This window comes from Telopea speciosissima, chromosome 9 (genome assembly GCF_018873765.1).
Source record: "Telopea speciosissima isolate NSW1024214 ecotype Mountain lineage chromosome 9, Tspe_v1, whole genome shotgun sequence".
Lineage (NCBI taxonomy): Eukaryota > Viridiplantae > Streptophyta > Magnoliopsida > Proteales > Proteaceae > Telopea > Telopea speciosissima.
Genome location: NC_057924.1, coordinates 52,077,220 through 52,102,327, shown reverse-complemented (window position 1 = coordinate 52,102,327; position 25,108 = coordinate 52,077,220). Strand labels below are relative to the sequence as shown.

The 25,108-nt window shown below is 36.5% G+C and overlaps 2 protein-coding genes across 2 annotated transcripts; one reads left to right on the top strand and one right to left on the bottom strand.

Moving 5' to 3' along the window:
• Positions 1 to 654: 654 nt before the first annotated feature.
• On the bottom strand, positions 655 to 1,218 carry LOC122639051 (disease resistance protein Roq1-like). The gene has a single exon (XM_043831891.1). It carries the CDS (start codon positions 1,216 to 1,218, stop codon positions 655 to 657), a length of 564 nt encoding a protein of 187 aa, XP_043687826.1.
• Positions 1,219 to 9,598: 8,380 nt separating this feature from the next.
• LOC122639050 (probable LRR receptor-like serine/threonine-protein kinase At3g47570) lies at positions 9,599 to 21,785 on the top strand. Its single transcript, XM_043831890.1, has 4 exons — positions 9,599 to 10,322; positions 18,806 to 20,260; positions 20,726 to 21,156; positions 21,759 to 21,785. Exons 1-4 carry the CDS (start codon positions 9,599 to 9,601, stop codon positions 21,783 to 21,785), a joined length of 2,637 nt encoding a protein of 878 aa, XP_043687825.1.
• Positions 21,786 to 25,108: the final 3,323 nt, after the last annotated feature.

Sequence of the window (25,108 nt, the reverse complement as noted above, 5' to 3'; positions counted from 1 at the left end):
GATCTTAGATTGAGCATCATCTCAAAGTGTTCATTAGCTAAATAAACACTTGGTAATAAGTTGTAGGGAAGGAGCATGCCTTTTATTATCATGTCAGTTCCCCCTACAAAAGAAAATAACCTAAGTAAAGGAAATTGGTGAACATCATAACCCCAGCAAAACAGGAAAAAAAAAACAACGAGGAACAGGAAGTGATAAAGGTGCATCCCAAGTCATTTTGAGTGTCATAATAAAGATAGTAATTAGAGTGTCCAAATCATTGTCCACAAGAATTTTAAACTGTTTTTTTTGTTTTTTGTTAATTAGAATTTTAAAATGTAGAACATTACACAATGCACGATGTTTATATTGTGCTTGGTTCCCATATACCTTTTATTATGATGCCTTTAACTTACTAGGGCTAGTATAAGATATACATACCTTGTGTTCTTGAAACACATCCTAGATCGACCATAATCTACCACGCTTACCCAGCTCCATTGGGCTTTCTTTTTTTACAATATTTCTTCCCATGTCTTGAATCTGATCATGCATCTTCAGGTAACATTTGCTATAATCTTCAAATTTTAGAAGGGATCTTTTAATTAATCTATGTAGTGCTGATTTCGGATGATAGCCACAAGTTTCCCGTATGGAAATTACAGTTCTTTTCGGCTATCCAATGAAAAAATATGCAGCATCAAGAAATATAGTCTTTAGATAATCATCTTCTAGATTATCATAGCTTAACCTTCTTTGGACTTTTTCAAGAGGAATTTCTTTCAATTTTTGTAATGTACTTTCCCATTTTTCTTTGCCGCTTATATCCAATAGGTAAGACCCCAACACCTCTAAAGTTAAAGGCCACCCTCCCGAATAACATTCCACATGTGAAATTTTCATATAATCTTCAGGAGGTGGATCCCTTGAAAAGGCATGCAAACGAAATAGTTGAAGAGAATTTTTATGATCTAGCTCTTGAGGGCTATATATTTTATCTTTATCAATTTTAATCACATTCAAAATATGTTCGTCTCTGGTTGTAGGTATGACCCTCCTTCCTCGGCCAAACCAATTGAGTGCACTAGCCAAAGCATCTACCTGTTCATGACTGTCCACATCATCAAGAACAATAAGAACTTTTTCTTCACAGAGACTTTGTTCTATCAATTTTTCCCCTCTATGATGATCACCTACTTCAATGTCTCTTTTGATGACATCCTTAAGAAGCCGCTTCATTGTGTTGCTTGAACATTTGAAAGAAAACTATGCTTATTGAAGGTTGAAACTTGAAAAGAAGGGATTGTAGACTGCTTTTGCAATAGTTGTCTTTCCAATGTCATCGAAGCCACAAATTCCCATAAACTGAACATTATTGGAACCAATATTTAATAAAGATAATAGATGATTCACATGAGAATCTATTCCAATAGCAGGATATTTACATTCAGCCAAGTGGATGCTACTAATCAATTCTTCCAAAACCTTTTTAACAACTAATTCAATTAGCTCTGCTTGATCCCTACAATTATTTCATACCAAAAGTAAAATCACAACAAGAACTAATTAGATGAAAAGAAATAAACAATAAGGAGAACTTATTATGAGTGAAAAAATTGGAAATGTGCATCCTTGTATACAAAGGAGGGGTATGGTGGTTTTCGATTTATGTCATGTGTTGCTATTTGGATAATTATGGATCATTGAAAATACAAGGATCAGGATTCTATTAGTTTTACAAAACCCCAAATTGAAACCAAATCGATAAGGATTTGGTTTGATTTGATCTGGGCTGAATCGATCAGTTTTGGTACCGGAAATTAACATCCTATTCACAACTCATTATTAACTCTGCCAATCCAACCCCACATCTTCAATTGAAATTAAGACGAAAGAACAAAAAAAAAAAGAAAAGGAAAATAATCCTCTTCAATTCCCTAAAAGTGTGGAGTGTGGCAATTCGGGGTGAAGATGTCGACACCTAGCAGCTTGGGTGCCAAGCTCAAGAAGAAGGGAAAAAAAATAGAAATCAATGAGCTCGGACGTTGGATGTGTGAGCTGCTAAATATCAACATCTCCTCCCCAAATTACCGGACTACACATTTTAGGGAATTGGAGAGGATTAATTTAAAAAAAAAAAAAAAAAAAAAAAAAAAAAAAAAAGAAGAAGAAGAAGAAGCACGGCCATTTTGCAAGCCATATAGCAAGTTATACAAAATCATATCCACATGATTTGTTATCATTACTTCAGAGGGAAATTATCAATGCCACCCCATGAGGCTTGCCAATATTTTAAGACACCCAAACACGAAGTATGAAATTATCAACCATTACCCAGATTTTAATGGGGTTAACCTAAGAAATTCAATTTACTAAATTACCCTATACACTAAAACATAAAAAACCCAACCCACAATCACTTTCTTACGGTTAAAACTTCGGATCTATGAAGGGATTAGGATTTAGGACACCCAACCTCTTTCTTCCATCCTTGCAACTTGCAACCCCAGGTTCGGTACGTTCCTATTTAGCCATGGCCTCCAACAGGATTGCCTTCTCATATCTTGACACTGCACATAAACTTCACTCCTGCCATTACATTATTTGCAATTAAGATGTTGTGGATGGGATTCTTCACACCAAGGGCATAGCAGAACTCATCAAACTCATCTGATGCAGATGGATGCCTGATTGGGATTCTTCCTTTTACAACATTCTCGCACTAATCATTTAGCCAATGGAGCAACCTTCTAAGATACGAACATGCTGCACCAATAGAATATTATCACCAAGTTCAATTCCAAGGATAGGAAATATAGGGATCCAGATCCTCTATGGCACGGCTGCCCATCCTGCTTGTGCAACACAGACACAGGGCCGCATGCAAAGACTGCCTTGCCCCCACTTGAGCAAGGCACTCAGGCAAGGATAAGGCGGTCTTTGCGCGTGACCCTATGTCTGCACAGCACAGGCAGGACGGGCAGCCGTGCCTTAGGAGATCCAAATCCAAAATATATATAGTACTGAACTTAATTACTGGTTTACTTAATCCCCATTACAATTTTGGGCAACCATCTTAAGTCAAAAGTTCATTTAAGTTCTGAATTTACTGCTGAAGTGAGGCTTTGCTTAATTTAACTTTGGGTAACAGTGTCTCACCCAAATCAACTTAAAATTAAGAATATGGCTTCGAAATAGAAATCATATTAACTAAAAACAAAAAATTTAAAAGACTAGAAGGTTCTCTCCTGGAGAAGAACCGAAACCTGGGTTTATAAAGAGAAGCCATATGAAGCATGAAAAAGGAACCTTTATTGACCTCTGCAACTGCTCTGCTTCATTAATTAATCCTGGAAAGAACAAGCAAGCATTGAAGGTTAGGGAGCTGATTGAGATTCTGAAAAGTAAATGAAGTGGAAAAGCACCAACGTATAAATCAAGCTCACCTAAATTTACGCTCATTGCTTAAAGAAAATAGGAAGAAGTCCGGATCCTCTCCGGCATCATTGAAGAGGATTCTTCTCCAATGACGTTTTCCTATGGCCACGTTTCATATCCATTCACGCTGATTTAAATCCGTTTTCCTCAATATTTTTCTTTTTCCTCTCTCCCCCTTTTATAGGAATCCATAAAACATGATTAAAGAGGAAAGAGGTAATTAAATTTAGAATCTAATCTCAAGTCTCTCTCTCTCTCATACCTTATGTGAAACAATCCTGCATAACGCGGCCTTAGGAGAGCGTTATTGGAGAGGGATCCTCTTCAATAACGTAGATCATGATCATCTACGGCCTGCTGCCCGTAGCACTAACGAGACGTGGTGCAATGACCGCCTTACCCTTGCTCAGGCAAGACACTCTAGCAGGGGTAAGGTGGTCATTACACCGCACCTCATTAGTGCACTTCTATGACTGCTACGGGCAGACATGCCGTAGACGATCTGAATTCCAATAATACTGGAGAGGATCCGGCCACAAAAACATGGTTCTTGGAGACGAAGAGTATCCTATGCAAGCCTAGAAGGCTAAAACCCAAGGAAATCGTCATTTCAGCTAAGAAGAGGACAGTGGAAAAGCGCACAATTAATGCAGCTAAATTTTGCAAACATTGAGCAGAGCCAAAATTTTCGAAAGAAAACCTAAGAAAAATCATGCAAGAAAGAGTACAATCATCACCTGCCATTGCTCAAAGTACACACACATATATATGGGAAGTAGTTTTCTGTACGGGAGTGTGGCCAATGCCTGCACTCCTATGTGTCTATCTCTCTCCTCATTAAAACACGTGGGCAGATGTGTCTTTTCACATGGGGAGGAGAGAGAGAGACTCATGGGAGTGCTGGCATAGACCACAGTCCCGGACAGAGATCTTTTTCCCCATATATATATATATCATATTATCATACTATCATAATATACTATAAGTGTAGAAATTGAAAAGTCATGGCAAACTTTTTCATACCAAAAATACCCTTCAACGATATAAATAATTCCAAAAAAATATCTTTTATTATTTATTAATTATTAATTATTATAATTTTCAATTAATTTTTTTTTTGTCCATTCAAAAAAAAAAAAAAAAAAAACCAAAGGATTATCTACATTTGCTATACGTCTGTACATCTCAACTAAATTAAAGTATTCCCCCATTAATGAGCCCCCTTTTAATGTATTCATAATTAATACATTGTTTAAAGATTCAACAACTTCTAAGGAATAAGGAAATGATAATAAAGAGACTAACAACTGATAGACACAGATTGAAAGTGAATAGTCTGGGTTCCACCTTTTACATCTCTACTAAAACGTGCAACTGGAATGGATTTCTATCCAAAAATAAATAAATAAATAAAAAAGACCTTGGACTATGATCCACCAACTGTGGAGCCTGTTAATGTAAAACTTTTTATTTTTTTTTGGTAAAGTGTAAAACTTGAATGGGATGAACTTCCGAACTTCCACCATCTAGAATCCTAAATACAATGATACAGCTCTTTAGCTCAACTGGTCAACACAAGAACCCATACCCAATCAATCATATCATGTGAAAAGAAATCATATCGGTTAGTTTTCTCAATGGGACGCATGGTGGTGGTGGGTATTGGGAATTGGGATTCTTAATTGGAAAGTTGTTGAAGTCCATCTTTATCGATCTGGTAAAAACTTCAAATACGAATTTCAATTAGGATTTGACAACTGTATACTGCGTAATAATGTAAGCCGTGTGTCTCCTGAAACCCTAATTAAGTACGATCTTATCTTCACGAGTAAAATAACCAACTTTTCCCTTGTTTTAAGTCGGATATCCCTCCCCTCCTGTCTCTTTAAAAAAAACTTTTTTCTTGTTTTTAGGTAAGAGATAATGATTATTAATTAGAAATTAGAAATTAGAAATTAAAGAGAGTATAATAATCTTAACTTTAAAAAATAAATAAGAATTAAAGAATAAAATAATCTTATCTTCAAAAAAATATAGGAACGAGAAAAATAACAAACTTTTATATATATGGCTATTCCTTCTTCAGAGTTCTTGCATTCGAAGTTTTTTGGGCCTTAGGATTCAGTTACTGAATATTCAAGGTATCCTTCAAATTTTTATTTCCTTTTTTATTTGTATTTACTGTTTGAACATAAATGAGTGATTTTTTTTAGTTGTTAATTATCAGTTAGAGAATTAGTTTAGATGGTCTCTTCTGAATTTTTTTTTAAGTCTTTTTAAATTAAAATCAAGAAAGATAAAGAGATCACACGAAAAAATAGGAATGAGGGAGAGATAGACATCGTGAGAGAGTGGAATATAGAGACGTTGAGATATATATATATATATATACATGGAGAATAGATAAATAGAGAGCAGGATTGGAAGTTTAACCAATCCTGAAGGATGGGTATGCACCGAAAGATCCTAATGCGATCAAGAATATGATGAAAATATCAGAAGGCTTCACACCCAAGGCAGAACTACAACTCTTTTTATTTTTTTGTGGTGCAAGTTCAAGAGTCCAGAGCCACGAAGCGGACCAGCAAGGGTCCATGGGGACCACACTTCATGGACCTGCTGTTTTTTGTTTTTTTTTTTTTTTTTTAATTTAAAAAATGAAGGTTCGACGAGAAGAAAGCTCCGTAGAAAGCTCACCGGTATAGTAGCCATGAAAGAGAGAAAAAAGCGAAGGACGGGAATTGAGATTCCAATTGCCGACGCCATGGATTCCATCTCGAGCTCCATGGCTCTCTGTGACTGCAACTGAACGACTTCAACAAAGTTAGAGCTCCATGGCTATATGAGCCGAGGAGAAACTCTTAATTTTTTCTTAATATTTTAGTTTAGTTTATGAGAGTAATGTTAATAGTCTTTGTAGTTGTGTGTAAGAGAGAGAGAGAGAGAGAGAGAGAGAGAGATTCCTGAGATTTCTTACTTTCTCCCCAGGAGGTTCAACCACCATAATGAACAATGAATTCATTTATTTGGTATCAGTTAGTACGTGTCAAACCCAAACCAAATTTCCATCACTGCAGAGAGACGGAAGACACAAACAAAGACCATCATACTCTAATGCCCTATTTGTTTAGGATTTCTTTTTATGCGTTTGATGTAGCTTTTCCCTAATTAAGGCAACAAATACAAAGAAAAGGGTAAGATTAGGAGGGGCATTACTAGGTATATTAGACCTCAAATGGGTGCTTAGTAAAAGTAAAACCACTGCTCTTTGTTTGATTAGCTCCTTCTCCTTCTCCTTCTCCTCCCATTCCTCTCTCTCTCTTCTTTACAAGCTCACCGATCTCTTGATCGAAGCAGAATGGAAGCCTTGTTGTTGCTCTGAAAACAGAACTACAAATATAAACAAAGAGAAAGACGTGGAACACCAAAATTTTTAAAAATTCTATATCTAGAGCGCAAATGCATAAATTGAATCTTTCTATACATAAGTTGATTCATCAAGGCACAACCATTGGGTTAGAAGTCACGATAAAAGTACTTCTCCTCCATCTTACTGATTATCTCCACACACACACATACACACAAGAGAGACAATTGATGGTACAAGATTATCGCCACACACACACACACACACACACACAAAAGGGAGACAATTGATGGTCAATGACACTTGTATGTTTGGAGCTGAAGTCTTTGTCCATAGAGAGGTTGTTGCAGGCAAAGAGGATTGTCTGTAGATGACAGCTAGACTAACGGACTGGACTACAGTGTTCCAAATTTAGAAAGTAGGGGTGCAGTTGGAAATAGTAAAGTTCAGGGGTGCATTTGTATGTATGATTAATTTGAGGGGGGGCATTTGAAAAAAACCCATATTTTTGTCCTATAAAAAAAATTCCAGATTATGGTATCGGTATCAAGGCAGCTAGACAAGGAGATGTGTTCAGATACAAAATGATCTTGTTGAAGATTTTCATAAATATTTTATAAAGATACAAAATTGGACCACACTTTAAAACTTTCTGATGGATTCAGACACAAAATGATCTTGTTGAAGATTTTCATAAATATTTTATAAAATTTGGATACAAAAGTGGACCACACTGTAAAACTTTCTGCTCTTTCTTCTTTCTTCTTTCTTCCTATAGCAAATTATATATATTTTTTTCTTTCATTAAAACAAATCCAATGATTACTACTGTAATTTATTGCTAAACATTAAATTAAGCCGTGTTAGACCATTTAAAACTTACACAAGTATTCTATAAGCCATGATTGTCGGCGTAATTATTTATCAAAATAAAAAAAAAAAAATGGTCTAACTAATTAATATGAGTAAAGACTTGACTTCTAAGGTCCACATTTGGTGGAATATTAGAGTTGTTTCTTAGGTGTAAAAATCCTCAGCCATACTGCAAGGTGTGTGGTGCACATCCTATGATACAGTAACCATGTGTGCCACGTGGTCTCTGTTGTGCTGCAGAATGTGCACCATACACCCAGCAATACAACAGATGTTATACAAGGCAGGATTGTAAGACTAATTTGATATACAGTGATAGATAAATACCTATAATCGCACAACAACTGTAGAGAGACATGAACTAGAAAAGAACAAGCACGAACAGGCTGAGTTGAGTCATATCTGAGAGATACTCTCCTTAATGTCTTAGATGCCCCCACTTCTATAACAGGGTTGACCTTACACCTAGCCTTCCAAGATGAAACAACTCACGAAACGTATAGGTTGCAGTACCTAATACGAGAATATAAGGGTTCCGAAGGCTATACTGTCACTTTGTTTTATAAGAAACTACAATAGATAAAATAGTCTCTGGAATGGACAATTGCAGAGACAAGAAAACGTTTCTGATATATCAAATGGCAGGCAAGACATGGCATATATATAGGGTTCAAACACCCTTTCATGAAGGGTTATACCTATACATATACATGTAGCCTATACATACAGGAAGGTACTCTTCTAGGGGGAGGTATGTCTATACGTAATCCTCCACGTACAGGGAGGTATCCATTCATGGGGTTGTGTCTATTCATATACCTGTATATCGTATATGAATATGGTACACATGGGTGAACCGTATGGGTGAACCGAGTTTTTAGAAAAAACTCAAATGCAAAATTTTCACTATCTAAAAAGAAGGTTTTACCACACCCACACCCACACCCCGACCTCGACCCCGACCTCGGCCAAGGCTTGCCCCAGCTACGCGCACAATTCAAAAGCACCCCAAGGACCCCACACACACAAGAGAGAAGGGTGACTACCCCTCCAAGAGGCTCACACCTTAAGAAACCAATCATATATATATATACCACTCAAGTTACTTTCTCACAATCAATGTGGGACTATTCTTGAGCTCCATATTACCTCTTGCACACAAAAGTGCACAACAAATTCAAAAAAAAATAAAATGGAGGGAAGATAAAAGGAGGAAATGTACAAAAAGCACTTTATTTGAAACTTTGACTCTAAAAAGTACATTTAGAAATAATAATACAACAACAGAGGATCCAGACTCGTCTTTTAGCACTATCTCCTTTATTTAATAGGATACTTTTCTTTTAAAGACATCAACAAGTAGCTACCCTACTGCAACTCAAAATTGCAAGTATGGTTTCTATATTTGTGTCCTCCAAAAATTTGATTCTAATGGCCCTTTAGCTTCTAGTTTTCATTCTCCTCTTTGGGAGCTCATTGACGCTAGTAGAATCAATCACCGATGGTAGAAGGATCGTAGTTGGGAACAACGATATTGATCGACTTGCTTTGTTGGAGTTAACGAAACAAATTTATGATCTGTATGGATCACTCAGCTCTTGGAGCGATTCCATCTATTTCTGCAACTGGGTAGGGATCACATGTGGTCATCGACATCAACAACGGGTTATCAGCTTGGATTTACAAGGGAAGGGCTTGGGAGGTAACATATCTCCTTTTATAGGAAATCTCACTTTTCTTCATTACCTCAACATTGGAAACAATAGCTTCCATGGCGAAATCTCCTAAGAAATTGGTTATCTGATTCGACTAAGAGAACTTCGCTTCTCCAACAACTCTCTCGAAGGAGAACTTCCTATCAGATTGGCCAATTGCACTAGTCCAAGAGTAATCTACATCTCCCGTAACAATCTTGTCGGGAAGATTCTGGTTGAACTATTAATGTCTTTGTCAAACCTGGAGATATTTTCTATTACTTATAATGGCTTAACAGGAGAAATACCAGCTTCTTTTGGGAACATTTCCACCATCCAAATTATATCTTTGGGTTGGAATGAACTGCAGGGGAGCATTCCAGAATCCTTCGGTCAGCTTACAAACTTATACTTTCTATCACTTCCTCTAAACAAGCTATCTGGTATGTTTCCTCTCTCCCTCTTCAATCTCACTTCTCTTGAAATTCTTTCTCTTCTACAAAACCAACTGCATGGGATCCTTCCACCAAACATAGGCTTCAGTCTTCCAAATATCCAACATCTAGAAATTGGAAACAACCTTTTCTCAGGGAGCATTCCAAATTCCATATCCAATATTTCAACACTCGAAATAATAGATCTTGGTGGAAACAATTTTGTTGGATGCGTCCCTAACAACTTAGGAGATCTTCAAAATCTTCGAGCATTTGCTATTGGTGGAAATAAATTTGGATCATGGGAAGGTGATGATTTAGATTTTGTAAATTCTTTGGTCATTTGTATAAATCTAGAGGTTTTGGACCTAGACAATAATGCTTTTAAGGGTCCCCTTATGAACTTTAAAGTCAACCTCTCAACACAGCTCTCAGTTCTTAATTTGGATGCGAATCAAATATCTGGAACCATTCCTATTAGAATTGAAAATCTTGTCAACTTGACCACATTGAGCATGGAGGGGAACTTTCTCGAAGGTAATATTCCGTCTGATATAGGGAAACTTTCGAAGCTTCAAAGATTGTACTTCAATGGAAATAGACTTTCAGGACAGATACCTTCCTCTATAGGCAATCTCACTCTTTTATATGAACTCCATCTAGAAGCCAACAATTTGAATGAAAGCATTCCTTCCAGTATTGGAAATTGTCAACAATTACAGTCCCTTATCCTCAATAATAATAGCCTCCAAGGCTCAATACTTAAACAACTCTTTCTTATTCCTCCTTATCTATATCTCTTGACTTATGTTATAATTCTCTCATTGGTTCCCTACCAATGGAAATCGAAAACTTGAAGAGTCTTTCTGTATTAAATATCTCCAATAACAAGCTTTCCAGAGAAATCCCCTCCACCATTGGTGATTGTAAGAGCTTGGAACATCTTTATATGGGGAGTAATTTGTTTGAAGGAACCATTGCTCAATCTTTGACTCTTTTGAAGGGGCTTCAAAATTTAGATTTCTCACACAACAATTTATCAGGGCAAATCTCGAAAGATCTACAAAATCTTTTAGCATTGAAGAGTTTGAATTTATCCTTCAATAATCTTGAGGGGGAGGTACCAACAAGAGGAATATTTGGAAAGGCAAGTGCAATTTTGGTGAATGGAAATGATATCTACCTGCATGCACAAACCATGGATCTACGAAACGAGAAAAATTCAATGCTTTTAGAATAGTTTTGGTGATAATCGGTGTGATTTTTGGTTTTCTTTTGATATCTTCCTTTCTTACACTCTATTGGATAAGGAGATCAAAAAGTAAACCTCCATCCACACCATTAACCGGTGAACGGTTCTTAAAACTTTCTTACAAAGAGCTCTTCAAAGCTACTGAAGGATTTTCTTCAGCTAATTTCATAGGTTCTGGTAGTTTTGGCTCTGTATGCAAAGGGATTATCAATCAAGATGAAACCATTGGCACAGTCAAAGTACTCAATATTCAAATACCAAGAGTTTACAAGAGGTTTATTGCTGAATGTGAAGCATTAAGAAACATTCGGCATCGAAATCTTGTCAAGATTTTGACTTCTTGTTCAAGTCTTGATTCAAAAGGCAAAGATTTCAAAGCCCTTGTTTATGAGTTCATGCCCAATGGGAGTCTAGATAATTGGTTGCATCTGCCAGTGGAGGCACATAATCATTCAAGGAATTTAAGCCTTCTTCATAGATTAAACATCGCAATTGATGTGGCTTCTACTTTGGATTACCTTCATTATAGCTGTTATACGTCAATTGTTCATTGTGACTTGAAGCCAAGTAATGTTCTACTTGACAGTGATATGACTGCACATCTCGGTGATTTTGGTTTGGCGAGGCTACTTTTAGAACCTGATGACAATTCATCTCAGACTCAAACCAGTACCATTGGGATTAAAGGATATATTGGCTATGCTGCTCTAGGTAACAAATAAACTACACAATTTTATTTTGAGTAAATTTTTATTCTGTAGATCTAAATGCCATTTACTAAGTTGTTGCTATCTATTCTAACAAGAATCTGTTGTACGATGTTAAACATGACCCAAGTGGTGATTTAAAAAAAGGGTCCAGATCCTAAAGAACATGTTTATTAGGTTAATACTTCAATCCAACACACTTTTCTATCTTAATTAGGGTTGATCATGGTTTTAACCGTATTCATTTCAATTAGGAATTCATTATACTACAAACACATGGGACCCTAGAATCTAATTGGACCAAATTTAGAGTGATTCTTTTTAACATTATTAAAGAATCGTGGTTCCCAAATTGAAAAAATGACCATGCAACTTGCTAATTTTGAATAATGTGTTCACAATTTCCATATCTCAGACTATAATTTCTTGTATTGTATGAAAAAAAATTGTAAATCTCTTATTTTTATACTAACAATGAGTGGTTTCTATATTTCAGAATATGGCATGGGTGGAAGGGTAACTGTATAAGGGGACGTGTTTAGCTATGCGATCCTTTTATTGGAGATGTTCACGGGAAAAATTCCAACAGATCATATGTTTACTGATGACTTAAATCTCCATAACTTTGCAAAGGCAGCTTTACCTGTACACGTGATGCAAATTTTAGATCCAACAATTCTACACATGGAAGAACAAAATGAAGAAATTGAATAGGTTTCTATCAATAGGACTGAAGGTCTTAGTCATAGAACAAATCAATTTCAAGATTGCATAAGGTCAATCATTGAAATTGCAGTCCAATGCTCCATGGTATCAGCAAGAGAACGTATGAACATGAAAGATGTAGTGAGGGGACTACATTTAATCAAAGAAAAATTTTCTTGAAGCAAGAATCTATTAATCCAAAGCAACTACACTTGATTAGAAGGTGATTTTGAATTTATTATCTTTGTATTTATTGTGTTGTCTTAACAGTTTAATTCTCATGAAAAACTGGGGAAATGAAAGACCTGGATCATACAATAGAGGAAGGCTGATCTACGATTAATCGCAACATGGTTTTAAAAAATGGTATCGATACTGATACGAGTACCGATCAGGATCGAGCAGGTCACGACTGATACGGATTCGGATCGATCGATAGACATGAATCTGATACCATTCTAAAAGGATGATTCATATATGATGGTTAATTTGGCAATTGGAAGAGTTTAAGACTCAATTTTAACATTACTTGAACCTAATTTGTATAAAGGTTGTATCAGTTCTAGACAATTAACTATATTCCAGGCTTTTCTTCTAGGGTGTTTATGAAGGCAAAATTTCAAAATGGAGGCATGGCCCTGAAATCAGGTTGGAGGCTCCTCATAGAGTGGCACTCTCTCTGGATTCAAAGGATCTAAAAGAAAATTGCTTTCCAATTTCAATCCTCTGAAGCTAGATTCCCTTCTAATGCCTCTTGTTCACTATAAAGGATCTGCTTCAATTCAAGGTGATCGAGGTCATCTCTTATCACCTAAAGCTCTGTATTCCCCTAAGTTTCAGGTATTTTAATGGGAGTCTGTTCGAAATTTTGTCATCTTGTATCTTAGCAGCCTTTCAAGCATTTGATAATAATGCCTAACTATAGTCTTGACATCTGCAACTCTTGCGGGGAATGCCTATACTATGTTGATTGAATATAACTCTTATTCTTTCTTTGATTTCAAAACTATTCCTTGTTACTCATGCATCATCAATTCTCTAAAGTGGAAAAAAACAGTGATTTGAAACATGCTTAGTTATGTTGAAATTGGATGTTATTAAATATAAAGAGCTAGAAATAGACAAGTGTTACCTTCCACCATTTTAGAAACATCTCACTTAATTAAAACTAAACCTTGGAATTAATACCACCTAATAATGGGATGGTCTGGTTCCAGTTCCTAATTGATCCCAACTCTTAATCTGTCAGAAGACCAAAACTCTAGTCATTAGAGCTAAAAAATATTGTTTTTAGTATATTGTGCTCATACATAATTTTTTTTTTTGCTAGAAGTCAGCAAAGTATATATTAAGTAAATAAGAAAAAAAGGAATGTATAGGATTAACGTCTAGGCATCCCTTGACGCAACATACAAGGAATAAAATGGCCTCAACACACTCCACCTTTGGAAATGCCATTAGCAAGGAGGAAGAGGTAACCACAACTTTGCCAGAGACCCACCTTCGACATTGTCATCAACAACAACTCTAACCAAAGATATATGTAAGAAACATTACGGTAACCTGTATCTAGGTCTATTTTGGGTATCCCAACTAATATCTAAGAAGACGAAACTTAGACACTATGACCAATTAGCAGATGTTTGCATTCTTGCTCCATGTTTCGATAAGTATTAGCCATCATATTAACTTCGCGAAAACAATACCTTATCCACCGCTAAAATAATGTCATTGTTATAGCAAGAGTCTCAGGCTCTTAGCAAAGCACCTCTGAACTATACCTAACTCATTGAAACGAATAAAATCTATGACATAAAACGTGTGCACTCAGTGGCCCATCAATGCCTATTTTAATACGAGTATGCTTGGTTCAAGAGAGTGAATAGTTAATTATAAACCTAAGCACCCATATATAAACGTACTCCCATATATAATCGATTTGGTCTAGTCTCAATTCTAAAATATAAATCACTCTAATGGTTAAGACCAGACATATTAATAACCGATTCAGATTTCAATTTTTGTTTTTAATTGATCGGTTCTGGTCCGGTTCCAATTCTCACCTCAGATTGACAATTCCTAGTTTAGGTAGAACTTGTGAACTTCATGTTGATACGTCCATACTCAATCAACCAAAATATGTCATAGATCTAAGATTTAAATTAAAGGGAAGTAGTTTTCTGCACGGGAGTGTGGTCTACGCCAGCACTCCTTTGTGTCTATCTCTCTCCTTCTTAAAACAAGGGAGTAGAGATATCTTTTTACATGGGGAGGAGAGAGATAGACTCATGAGAGTGTTGGCGTAACGTAACCCACACTCTCGGACAGAGAACTTTTTCTCTAAATTAAAATTAAGCTTCTTTGCTTATCTCCTCTGATCGTCATCACTGTAGTAGAGATGGCAAAATTCAACGTCTACAACTATTATTAAATTTTTATTAGGTATCGGGTATTGTAATGCTTTTGCCACGACTAACAAATAATAAATTATATTTAAAAAAATAATTAAATATATATTTCTATAGTGAAATATGGTTGCGTCATATGTATAGCAGCGATAATTATAAACCGCAGTTTAATATATTGGACACATCCAATGGCGACGTGGGTGGAAGTCACCTTCTTATCAATCACAACTGGTCAAATGGCCACTAAAAAATTCTCTTTCTATGGTTAGCTTAACACTATCATTTGAATAGAATACTTAAGAGGAAATATCATCCCTTCCCCTCTAAGTTTCTATACTATCAATCTAAACCTTAAGTTTTAAAAAATAATAATGCCCTCCCTTTATTTTTTAAAGATTCTATCAATTCATATCCTAACTGTTAAAAAACTGTCCATAAAATGTGGCATGTACGAAAATTTTAAAACCCAAAATACTCTTAATATAATTCTATTCCAATTTTATCCACTCCTACTTTCGGGGGATTGCAGTAGAGCAGTGAAATGTTAATGGATCTCCAGCTACGACTACTAAGATGGTGGTTTGTCTTATGAGAAGCACAATTAATGGCGTGGGGACTAACAGAGCCGTGTTGGAGATCCTCGCAGAGTTGCTCCCACATGGATTCAAGAAGGCGAAATGCCCGTATTTAGCCGATAGCATAGGGAGCTCGAATGCCGTTGATCGAATCGGGGTTGAGGAGTGCGCAGAGGAGGTGGCAGTACGTCTAGTGGTGAGTATCCGTGGTGGCCAAGATGATTTCTTGGGGGCTCGAGGATATAGAGAGTATAGGGGAGGGTCTATTGCTATTGTTGTTGTGGAAGTGGAATGCAGAGGCTGCCATTGCTTTGAAGCCGCCTTTAATTGGTCTCTGTTACAGTACCAGCGTACAGAAACCAGAGGATCTTATCGCCGGAGGGTTGGGGGAGGAAACAACCTAAAAAAAATGAAGAAAAGACAATTATTAGAATTCAAAGAGAAAGAAAATGGAGAAGGGAGGAGGGAGGGAAGGAAGGAACAGATTGGTTACCTTCGAAGGATAGCAGCACTTCCCTGGTGAGATAAAAACAATGCAGCTTTAGAGTGCGGTAAATCGAAGTAAGGGATCAATTTTGGTCTCATAGAACCCGTTCCAGAGCTGTCAAGATCAAGAGTGGGTTGAAGTCAGCCACAAAAAAAAAAAAAAGAAACCCTAAAGCAAAATTGAATTTGATTTGGACCAATTTCTTCAGTATCTCATCATCTTCTTCCTCTCATTCATCCCCTTGTTACGACACCCTTGAACACCGAAAACAGAGGAGCAAAAACAGCGACCAGATTTTTCTTCTCGTTAATGTTGAATGAATTTCCTGATCATGGATTATCTGCACAAAGGAGAGACCCTCAAAATACCATGTCAAACTTGTTTGCAGGGAAAGAGAGGGAAAGAGAAGAAGAAAAATAGAAAATCAGGAGGAGGAGATGGAAATGAAATCTGAACATCTAGAACTACAGGAAAGCCAGAAAAGCATGGAGGATCAGGTTCAAATGACTTTAGACCAGTTCTCTAAAACTCAGCAACAACTCCCTCCTCCTCCGTTACCATATCCTTCCTTCATATTCTTCTCTTCTCCTTCACAGTTTCTTTCTTCTTCTTCACAGCTTAGTTTTTTTTTTTCTTTCTCAAATCTCTTTTCTTCAACACCTTGATCTGAGCTCCAACGATTTTAGTGGCATTCTAAATCTCTTAAGAAGGGTTTCGGTGGTGGGGCTGGTGGTAGAAGAAGATTGGAGGCGATAGTGGTGGCGATGATGGTGATGCTGGTGGAAGAAGAGGAAGGGAAAGTAGAGGAGGGCAAAATTGAAATAGAATTATATTAAAGGTATTTAGGGTTTTAGAATTTTTGTACATGCCACAGCATCAATTAATGGCATTTTTTAACAATTAAGGTATGATTAATAGAATTTTTAGAAAGTAAGAGAGGGTCCTATCATTTATCAAAACTTAGGAATTAAGTTGATATTATGAAACCTTAGAGGGGATGGGAATGATATTTCCCCAATACTTAATTTCCTATTAACATTCTATTAACATAGTAGCTATTCTTCTCCTTGGGAGTTCATTGACCCTAAATAGAAAAAATGTCGAGAAAACTCTTTCGATGACTTTCCATGGAATCCAACATTTGACCTATCTATTTTGATTCCATATCGTAAACATTGAAAATTATCATCACCACCCCGACAATAACGGCAACGAAACTCACATGCATCCTCTTCCCCTTGTGAGGTGGGTTTAATTTTTTAGTGTTCAGTGTCGCATTCAAAGGCAGAAGCTATCCATCGAGATATGTTAATGTCGTTTACGGTCTCTGCAATTGCCACGAACGCCTCATTTCGTTTTCAATTCAATGTGTTGTTTATTCCATAAATCCTATCCAATGAGACCTTCTCATCACTCACAACTTGGTCAATAATGGCAACTAAAAAAAAATCACAACTTGGTCAGTAATGGCAACTAAAAAAAAAAAAAATTTCCTGACGTTGATATTCCAGATTATAATTGCCATGAAGAATGCCTGGTCTAAAAAAAAAAATTTCTTGACTTTGATTTTCCGGATTATAAGACGAAAGACTTGACTTCTAAAGTAGCAGGTTTCTGCATTTGTGTTCCAAAATTTTATTCTGATGGCACTTCAGCTTATGTTAGTACTTTTCAATATTCTTCTCTTTGGGAGGTCATTGAGGTTAGTAGAATCAGTCGCCGATGGTAGAAGGATCGTAGTTGGAAACAATGAGACTGATCGACTTGCTTTGTCGGAGTTAAAAAAACAAATTTATGATCCGTATGAATCACTCAGTTCTTGGAACGATTCCATCTATTTCTGCAACTGGGTAGGGATCACATGTGACCATTATCATCAACAACGGGTTATTAGCTTGGATTTACAAGGGAAGAGCTTGGGAGGTAACATATCTCCTTCTATAGGGAATCTCACTTTTCTTCATTACCTCAACATTGGAAATAATAGCTTTCATGGCGAAATCCCCCAAGAAATCGGTTATCTGATTCGACTAAGAGAAATTAGCTTCACCAACAACTCTCTCGAAGGAGAACGTCCTACCAGATTGGCCAACTGCACTAGTCTAAGACGAATCTACTTCTCCAATAACAATCTTGTTGGGAAGATTCCGGTTGAACTATGGACATCTTTGTCAAAGCTGGAGGCAATTTCAATTAATGGTAATGGTTTAACAGGTGAAATACCAGCTTCTTTTGGGAACAGTTCCTCCATCCAAGTTCTCTCTTTGGATGGAAATGAATTGCAGGGAAGTATTCCAGAATCCCTTGGTCAGCTATCAAACTTATATTTTCTTGCAATTGGTATAAACAATTTATCTGGTATGGTCCCTCTCTCTCTATACAATCTTTCATCTCTTGAAATTATTAATCTCCGACAAAACCAACTGCATGGAAACCTCCCATGAGACATAGGTCTCACTCTTCCAAATCTCAAAGAACTAGTAATTGGACAAAACCTTTTCTCAGGGAGCATTCCAAATTCCATCTCCAATATTTCAACACTCGAATATTTTGATCTTGATACAAACAGTTTTGTTGGACCTGTCCCTAACAACTTAGGGAATCTTCAAAACCTTCAAGGATTCAGTATTGATGGCAATCAATGTGGAACTGGGGAAGTTGATGATTTAGATTTTGTAAATTCTTTGGTCAATTGTACAAATCTAGAGATTTTGGCCCTACAACTTAATGGTTTTATGGGTCCTCTTCCCAATTTCAAAGCCAATCTTTCAACACAACTCTCAATATTTCTTTTAGGAGGAAATCAAATATATGGAACCATTCCTGCTGGGATTGAGAATCTCGTCAACTTAACCGCATTAGCCATCGATGGAAACTTTCTTGAAGGCAATATTCCGTCTGGTATAGGGAAACTTCCGAAGCTTCAAAGATTATTCTTGGGTCAAAATAGACTTTCAGGACAGATACCTTCCTCTATAGGTAATCTCATTCTTTTGTTTGAACTTCATTTAGATTCCAACAACTTGAGTGCAAGCATTCCTTCCAGCATTGGAAATTGTCAACAGCTACAATACCTAACCTTTTCTAATAATAGCCTCCAAGGTCCGATACCTAAACAACTCTTTCTTATTTCCTCCTTGTCATTATCTCTCAATTTATCTTATAATTTTCTGGTCGGTTCCCTACCAACAGAAATTGGTGACTTGAAGAGTCTTTCTACAATAGATATCTCCGAAAATCGATTGTATGGAGAAATCCCATCTTCCATTGGTGATTGTAATAGTTTGGAACATCTTTATATGAGGGGTAATTTCTTTGAAGGCACAATTCCTCAATCTTTGACTTTTTTGAAGGGGCTTCAAGATTTAGATCTTTCACACAACAACTTATCAGGGCAAATCCCGAAAGACCTACAGAACCTTTTAGCATTGCGGAGTTTGAATTTATCCTACAATAATCTTGAGGGGGAGGTACCAACAAAAGGAATCTTTGCAAATGCAAGTGTAATTTTGGTGAATGGAAATGACAAGCTTTGTGGGGGAATTGCGGAGTTACATTTGCATACATGCACAAACCTTGGATCTATGAAACGAGAAAAGTCCAACGCTTTTAGAATAGTTTTGGCTATAATCGGTGTGGTTCTTGGTTTCCTTTTGATATCTTCTTTTCTTACTCTTTATTGGATAAGAAGATCAAAAAGTAAACCTCCATCTGCATCATTAACTGATGACAAGTTCTTAAGGCTTTCTTACAAAGAGCTCTTCCAAGCTACTAGAGGATTTTCTTCAGCCAATTTCATAGGTTCCGGTAGTTTTGGCTCTGTATACAAAGGGATTATTGACAAAGATGAAACCATTGTCGCAGTCAAGGTACTCAACCTTCAAAATCCAAGAGTATACAAGAGTTTTATTGCCGAATGCAAAGCATTAAGAAACATTCGGCATCGAAATCTTGTCAAGATCTTAACTTCTTGTTCGAGTCTTGATTCACAAGGAAAAGATTTCAAAGCCCTTGTTTATGAGTTCATGCCCAATGGGAGTGTAGATGATTGGTTGCATCTGCCGATGGAGGCACATAATCATTCAAGGAATTTAAGCTTTCTTCAAAGATTAAACATCGCAATTGATGTGGCTTCTGCTATAGATTACCTTCATTACCATTGTTATGCTACAATTATTCACTGTGACTTGAAGCCAAGCAATATTCTACTTGACAGTGATATGATTGCACATGTCAGTGATTTTGGTTTGGCGAGGCTACTTTTAGAAGCTGACGACAATCCATCCCAGTCTCATATGAGTACCATTGGGATAAAAGGATCTATTGGCTATGCTGCTCCAGGTAACAAACAAACTGTAAAATTCTATTTTGAGTGATCAATGTAATAAATTTTGATTATGCAGATCTCAATGCCCTTACTAAGTTGTTTCTATATATTCTAATTAGAACCTGCTATAGGCTGTTAACAATGACCCAAATGATGATTTAGGAAAAGGGCTCAAATTAAAAAGGTACTATTTATTAGGTTAATATTTCAATCAACTGTTATTGGACATTCATATCCCATTCTTAATAGTTGATTGAGTACGAATACATTGGACCCTGCTATCTAATTTGACCGGATTTAGATTAGATTCTTTTAATAATCAAAAGAATCATGGTTCCCAAATTGAAGAAATTACCATGTAATTGGATAGTTTTGAATAATTTGTTCACAATTTTCATATTAATTTCGTGAATCATCTGAAAAAAAAATTTGTAAATCCGTTTTTGTTATATTAACAGTCAGTGGTTTTTAAATTTCAGAATATGGCATGGGTGGAAGGATAAGTATACAAGGAGATGTGTTTAGCTATGGGATCTTTTTATTGGAGATGTTCACAGGAAAAAGGCCAACAGATCATTTGTTTACTGATGAATTAAATCTCCATAACTTTGTAAAGGCAGCTTTACCTGTACATGTGATGCGAATTATTGATCCAAGAATCCTATCCATGGAAGAAGAATGTGAAGAAATTCAAGAGGACGCTATCAACAAAACTGAAGGTCCTATTCATATGATAGAAAAATTACAAGATTGTATAACGCCGATAATTGAAATTGCACTTCAGTGTTCCATGGAATCGCCAAGATTACGTATGGACATGAACCAAGTTGTGAAGGCACTACATTTAATCAAGGAAAATTTTCTTGAAGCAAGAATCAATCAATACAAAGCAACTACACATGATTTGAAGGTAATTCTGAATTTATTACCTATGAAGTTATTGTGTTGTCTTACCCGCTTAATACTCATGAACAAACTAGGAAAACAAAAGTTTTAGATCTTGCAACAGAGGTATGTTGATCTTGAGTTATTCATAAAATATTGTTTAGTTGGCAATTGCAAGAGTTCAAGACTCAATTTCAACCTTATTTGAGCCCACTCTTTGTCAAGTTTTTATCAATTCTTGGATTCAAATATTTTGATTGGAATCTGATACAAATACTGTTGTCTTTTATCTTGGCAGCCTTTCAAGCATTTGATATTAATGGCTAACTATGGTCTAGGCATTTGCGACTCTTGTGATTAATGCCTATGGCATGTTGATTAAATATATGAATGTAAATGAGTTAAAATTGTGTGCTTTTACTCTTTCTTTGATTTCAAAATTGAGATTATTCCTTGATACTCATACATCATTAAATCTCCGGAGTTGAAAAAATTATGATTTGAAGAATGATTAGTTATGTTGTGCATGTTATTAAATATTGAGAGCTACAAATAGTGTTTGTATTTAGAAAAGCAGGTTTTCATCCCAAGTATTGTAAGTAATTTGAGCTTTTTATGGCTGTGCAGTATCTAGATTTCAATGAGCAGATTTAAGATCAGATGAGGGAGTCTGATACAAAGGAGACAGTGACCAATTGTTTGATGGAAGAGAGCCATTCCTCTACTTTAACCTCATTAACTAGATGTTAAAGAGTCTTTTATCATTTTTTTCAGTTTCTTTTCGCATATGTATTTACACAGAACAACTAATAGGGTTAGCTCACTTGCTAGCTTCCATTTATCAGAAGGATATCTCATGTTTCTTATGGTATGAATTTGCTTGCCGAGTTTTTTGATGTGTTATTTCATAATATATGTGTTTGCATATATGAGCTCATAACATCTGTAATCATAGTAAAATTCTTCATTTTTACATGAATATAAACGAGGGAAAAAAATAGTGTATGGATTTCCCCTCCAATGCAAATCAAATTTGTGGTTCAGGTTAGGGGTGTCAATTTGGACGACGGATCCGATTAATTGGTACGGGTGTTAATCGGTTCTATCTTTTTGGAGCCAGGACTAAAAATGTCTCATTTAACTGATTAATTTCAAACCTTGGAACTAGTACCAATTAATAATGGGATGGTTTGGTTCCAGTTTCTAATCGTTCCCAATTCTTAATCGGTCTGAAGACCAAAACGCTAGTCAATAGAACCTACAGAAAATAGTTTTTAGCATATTGGATCCATACAATTTATAGAAATATTAGACAAAATCTATGAATATAAATCCCTTGGATTCAATGGCCCATTTTAATGAGGCATGCTTGGCTCAAGAAAATGAATAGTGAGTAAAAAATCTAAACACACATATATAAACTCTCAGTCGATACCTAATCGGTTTTTTTAATCTGTTCTAACTAGTTAATCAATTTGGTCCGGTTCTGATTCTAAAATATGAAAGCTCTAATGGTTATGACCAAAATTGACCTATTAATAATTGTTTCCAATCACTTATGTTTTTAATTGGTTGATCCTGGTTGGGTTCCAGTTCTTGTCCCAAGTTGACACCACTAGTTTTGGAAGAACTTGTGAACTTTATATTGGAATGTCCAAAAAAGCAAAAATATTTACAATACTTTTTATTTTTGTAAAAAAATGTTTACTATACTCAATCGACCAAGGACTTCTTAACTTGTCAAAAAAAGTTGTTCTTAATCCTTAACAAGAGTAATCACAAAAATTTCCAACAATTTTGATGTGAGGAAGTCCAAGTAATGCTGGCATCAGGATTTAATTCCACTCCATGAAAACATCCAAATCAGCTGAAATGCTTTCCAAACTACCCAATATTGAGAAAGAATCACTCGTACTTTTTTAAGCTGAGATCAGGCTTCACCAATTACATAATTATCGTTGCTGGACTTCTCCCACGCTGGGGGTTGAGGGGATTTGGTATTTTCAGTGGCTGACACTGAAGTAGGGCGCTGGTAGGAGGTTGGATGGGTGGAAGGTGGTCGGTAAGCAGTTGGAAGGAGGCCGGTTTGGTTGGAAAGTTGATGGTATATATGGTGCAAAGGTCTGCTGAGGGCAGCGGGTCTGGTGCTTCGGGTAAGGTGTGAAGGTGAGTTTGGGGGGAGGGGAGGGGTGCGAGGTAGCGGTGGAGTGTGGGCGTGCATTGGGTGGTTGTGGGGGTGTCCTTGGTGATCCTCAACCCAATTGCCAACCCTAGGGGTGTGGTTGTGGCCCGGGTGCCTGTGACTCTCTCTGCTAAAGCAACTTACTTGGGAGGATTGGTTAAATATGGACTGGGTTTTACGTTTGAGGCTCTCCCTTCATTTCTCTAGCAAATTGAACTTTTTAAATGAATGGAACAAGTCTAAAGGAGTTGGGAGATGGGAGATAGGAGAGTGCTTGAACGTTTAAGTTTGGATTACTGAAGAATTTATATGAAAAATATGCATTTAAGAGTAGAGAAGGTCATTATTATGACCATCAGATGGACAGGGAAGTCTTATTTAGGGGTTCACATGGCAGGGAGCCTCAAACTGTCACCACTGCCTTTTTGGAAAAAATTTGACTGCAACCCATACTCCTACAGCCCCCAATCACGCCCCCCCCCCCCCCAATGACCGAAATGGTTGTTCCGCCCCGCTCCATGTGTCTGAGCACACCATATGCCTCCCGTGCGCTCCCATGTATAGAACATCGATCGTCCCCTAAAAATATTAGCGACTGTCTTTAGATGGCCATCAGGTTAAGCTTATTATACTATATATACACCGATACCATGTGTCTCAATCACATTATTATATGGTCCTCATTCCCAAATAATGAACTTGGTTTTGAACTTCATTTCTATCGCTATTTTGTACAAGGTTCAGTTAATGGCATTTGTACTAATAACCTGAGTATAGATACAAATTTTAGTATGTGATTTCCACTTCTTATCTAACACTATTAGTTGCTATATGCTTTTTCAAGGTATTTAATTAAAGGAAAAAAGAATGTTATTTGGTCACGTGGATCTTGTGTCCAAACACAAAAGCATGTGACATTAACGTTCCGCCTTTGTTAAAATAAAAATTACATCCATGTTAATGCCCCTGTGTGATTTCATTAGCCACCGTACAATCGGGCAACAATCTCTTGCCCTTAATTAAAATTTCCCAATCTATCTTTTGAATTGTGTTTGTCTCTCCTAATAATTAAATTCGAGATTTAATCTACTACAACAACAAATTGTGTTTAATTGATAATTCATCCTTTGGTGCAACCAAAATGTTTGGAGGACCAAAGGCCCTCTAGGTAATTAATTGATCACTGAATTGGATAGAGCACTTGGAAGGTTTTTTTGTAAAATCATCAGACTACACTAATAAGGGTATTTATGTAAATTCATATGTCGAGTGGATACAATTACTAGAATATCCTAATATACTTTTCCAGTTTATGGAATTGGTCAGTTAGCTCACGTGCAAAGTTTGCTAACCTATGTTGGCCTATCTTAAAGTCTGAACAGGTCCAGTGGACTCTGAAACCCTTAGGCCCATGTATGGTCTTACACGGGCCTAAGGTTTACTCGGTCTACCTGAAAAGTTGGTCATGCGTTCTCTTTAATAAAAGGAAAAAGTTTACAGGGACAAAAAGGTCAGTAAGAATTTAACTGGCGACATATGATGGGATTGTATTTGTGATGTCACACTTTATAAGGTAAGGACTCATTTACAAAAAAAAAACACACAAAGGGAATGAGATCGCTGGCTCGGCCTCTAAAGCTTGCACCACGTTGGCCAATGGGAATGAGTACATAAGCATCATCTTAGACAGGATTTCCACATTTTTATGGGGGTAACGTGATACTTCCGTGCACTTTTGTATGTCTAAGCAGAGGAGCCACGTGGGCTATGCAATTAGGTAGCATTCTTTTATCTA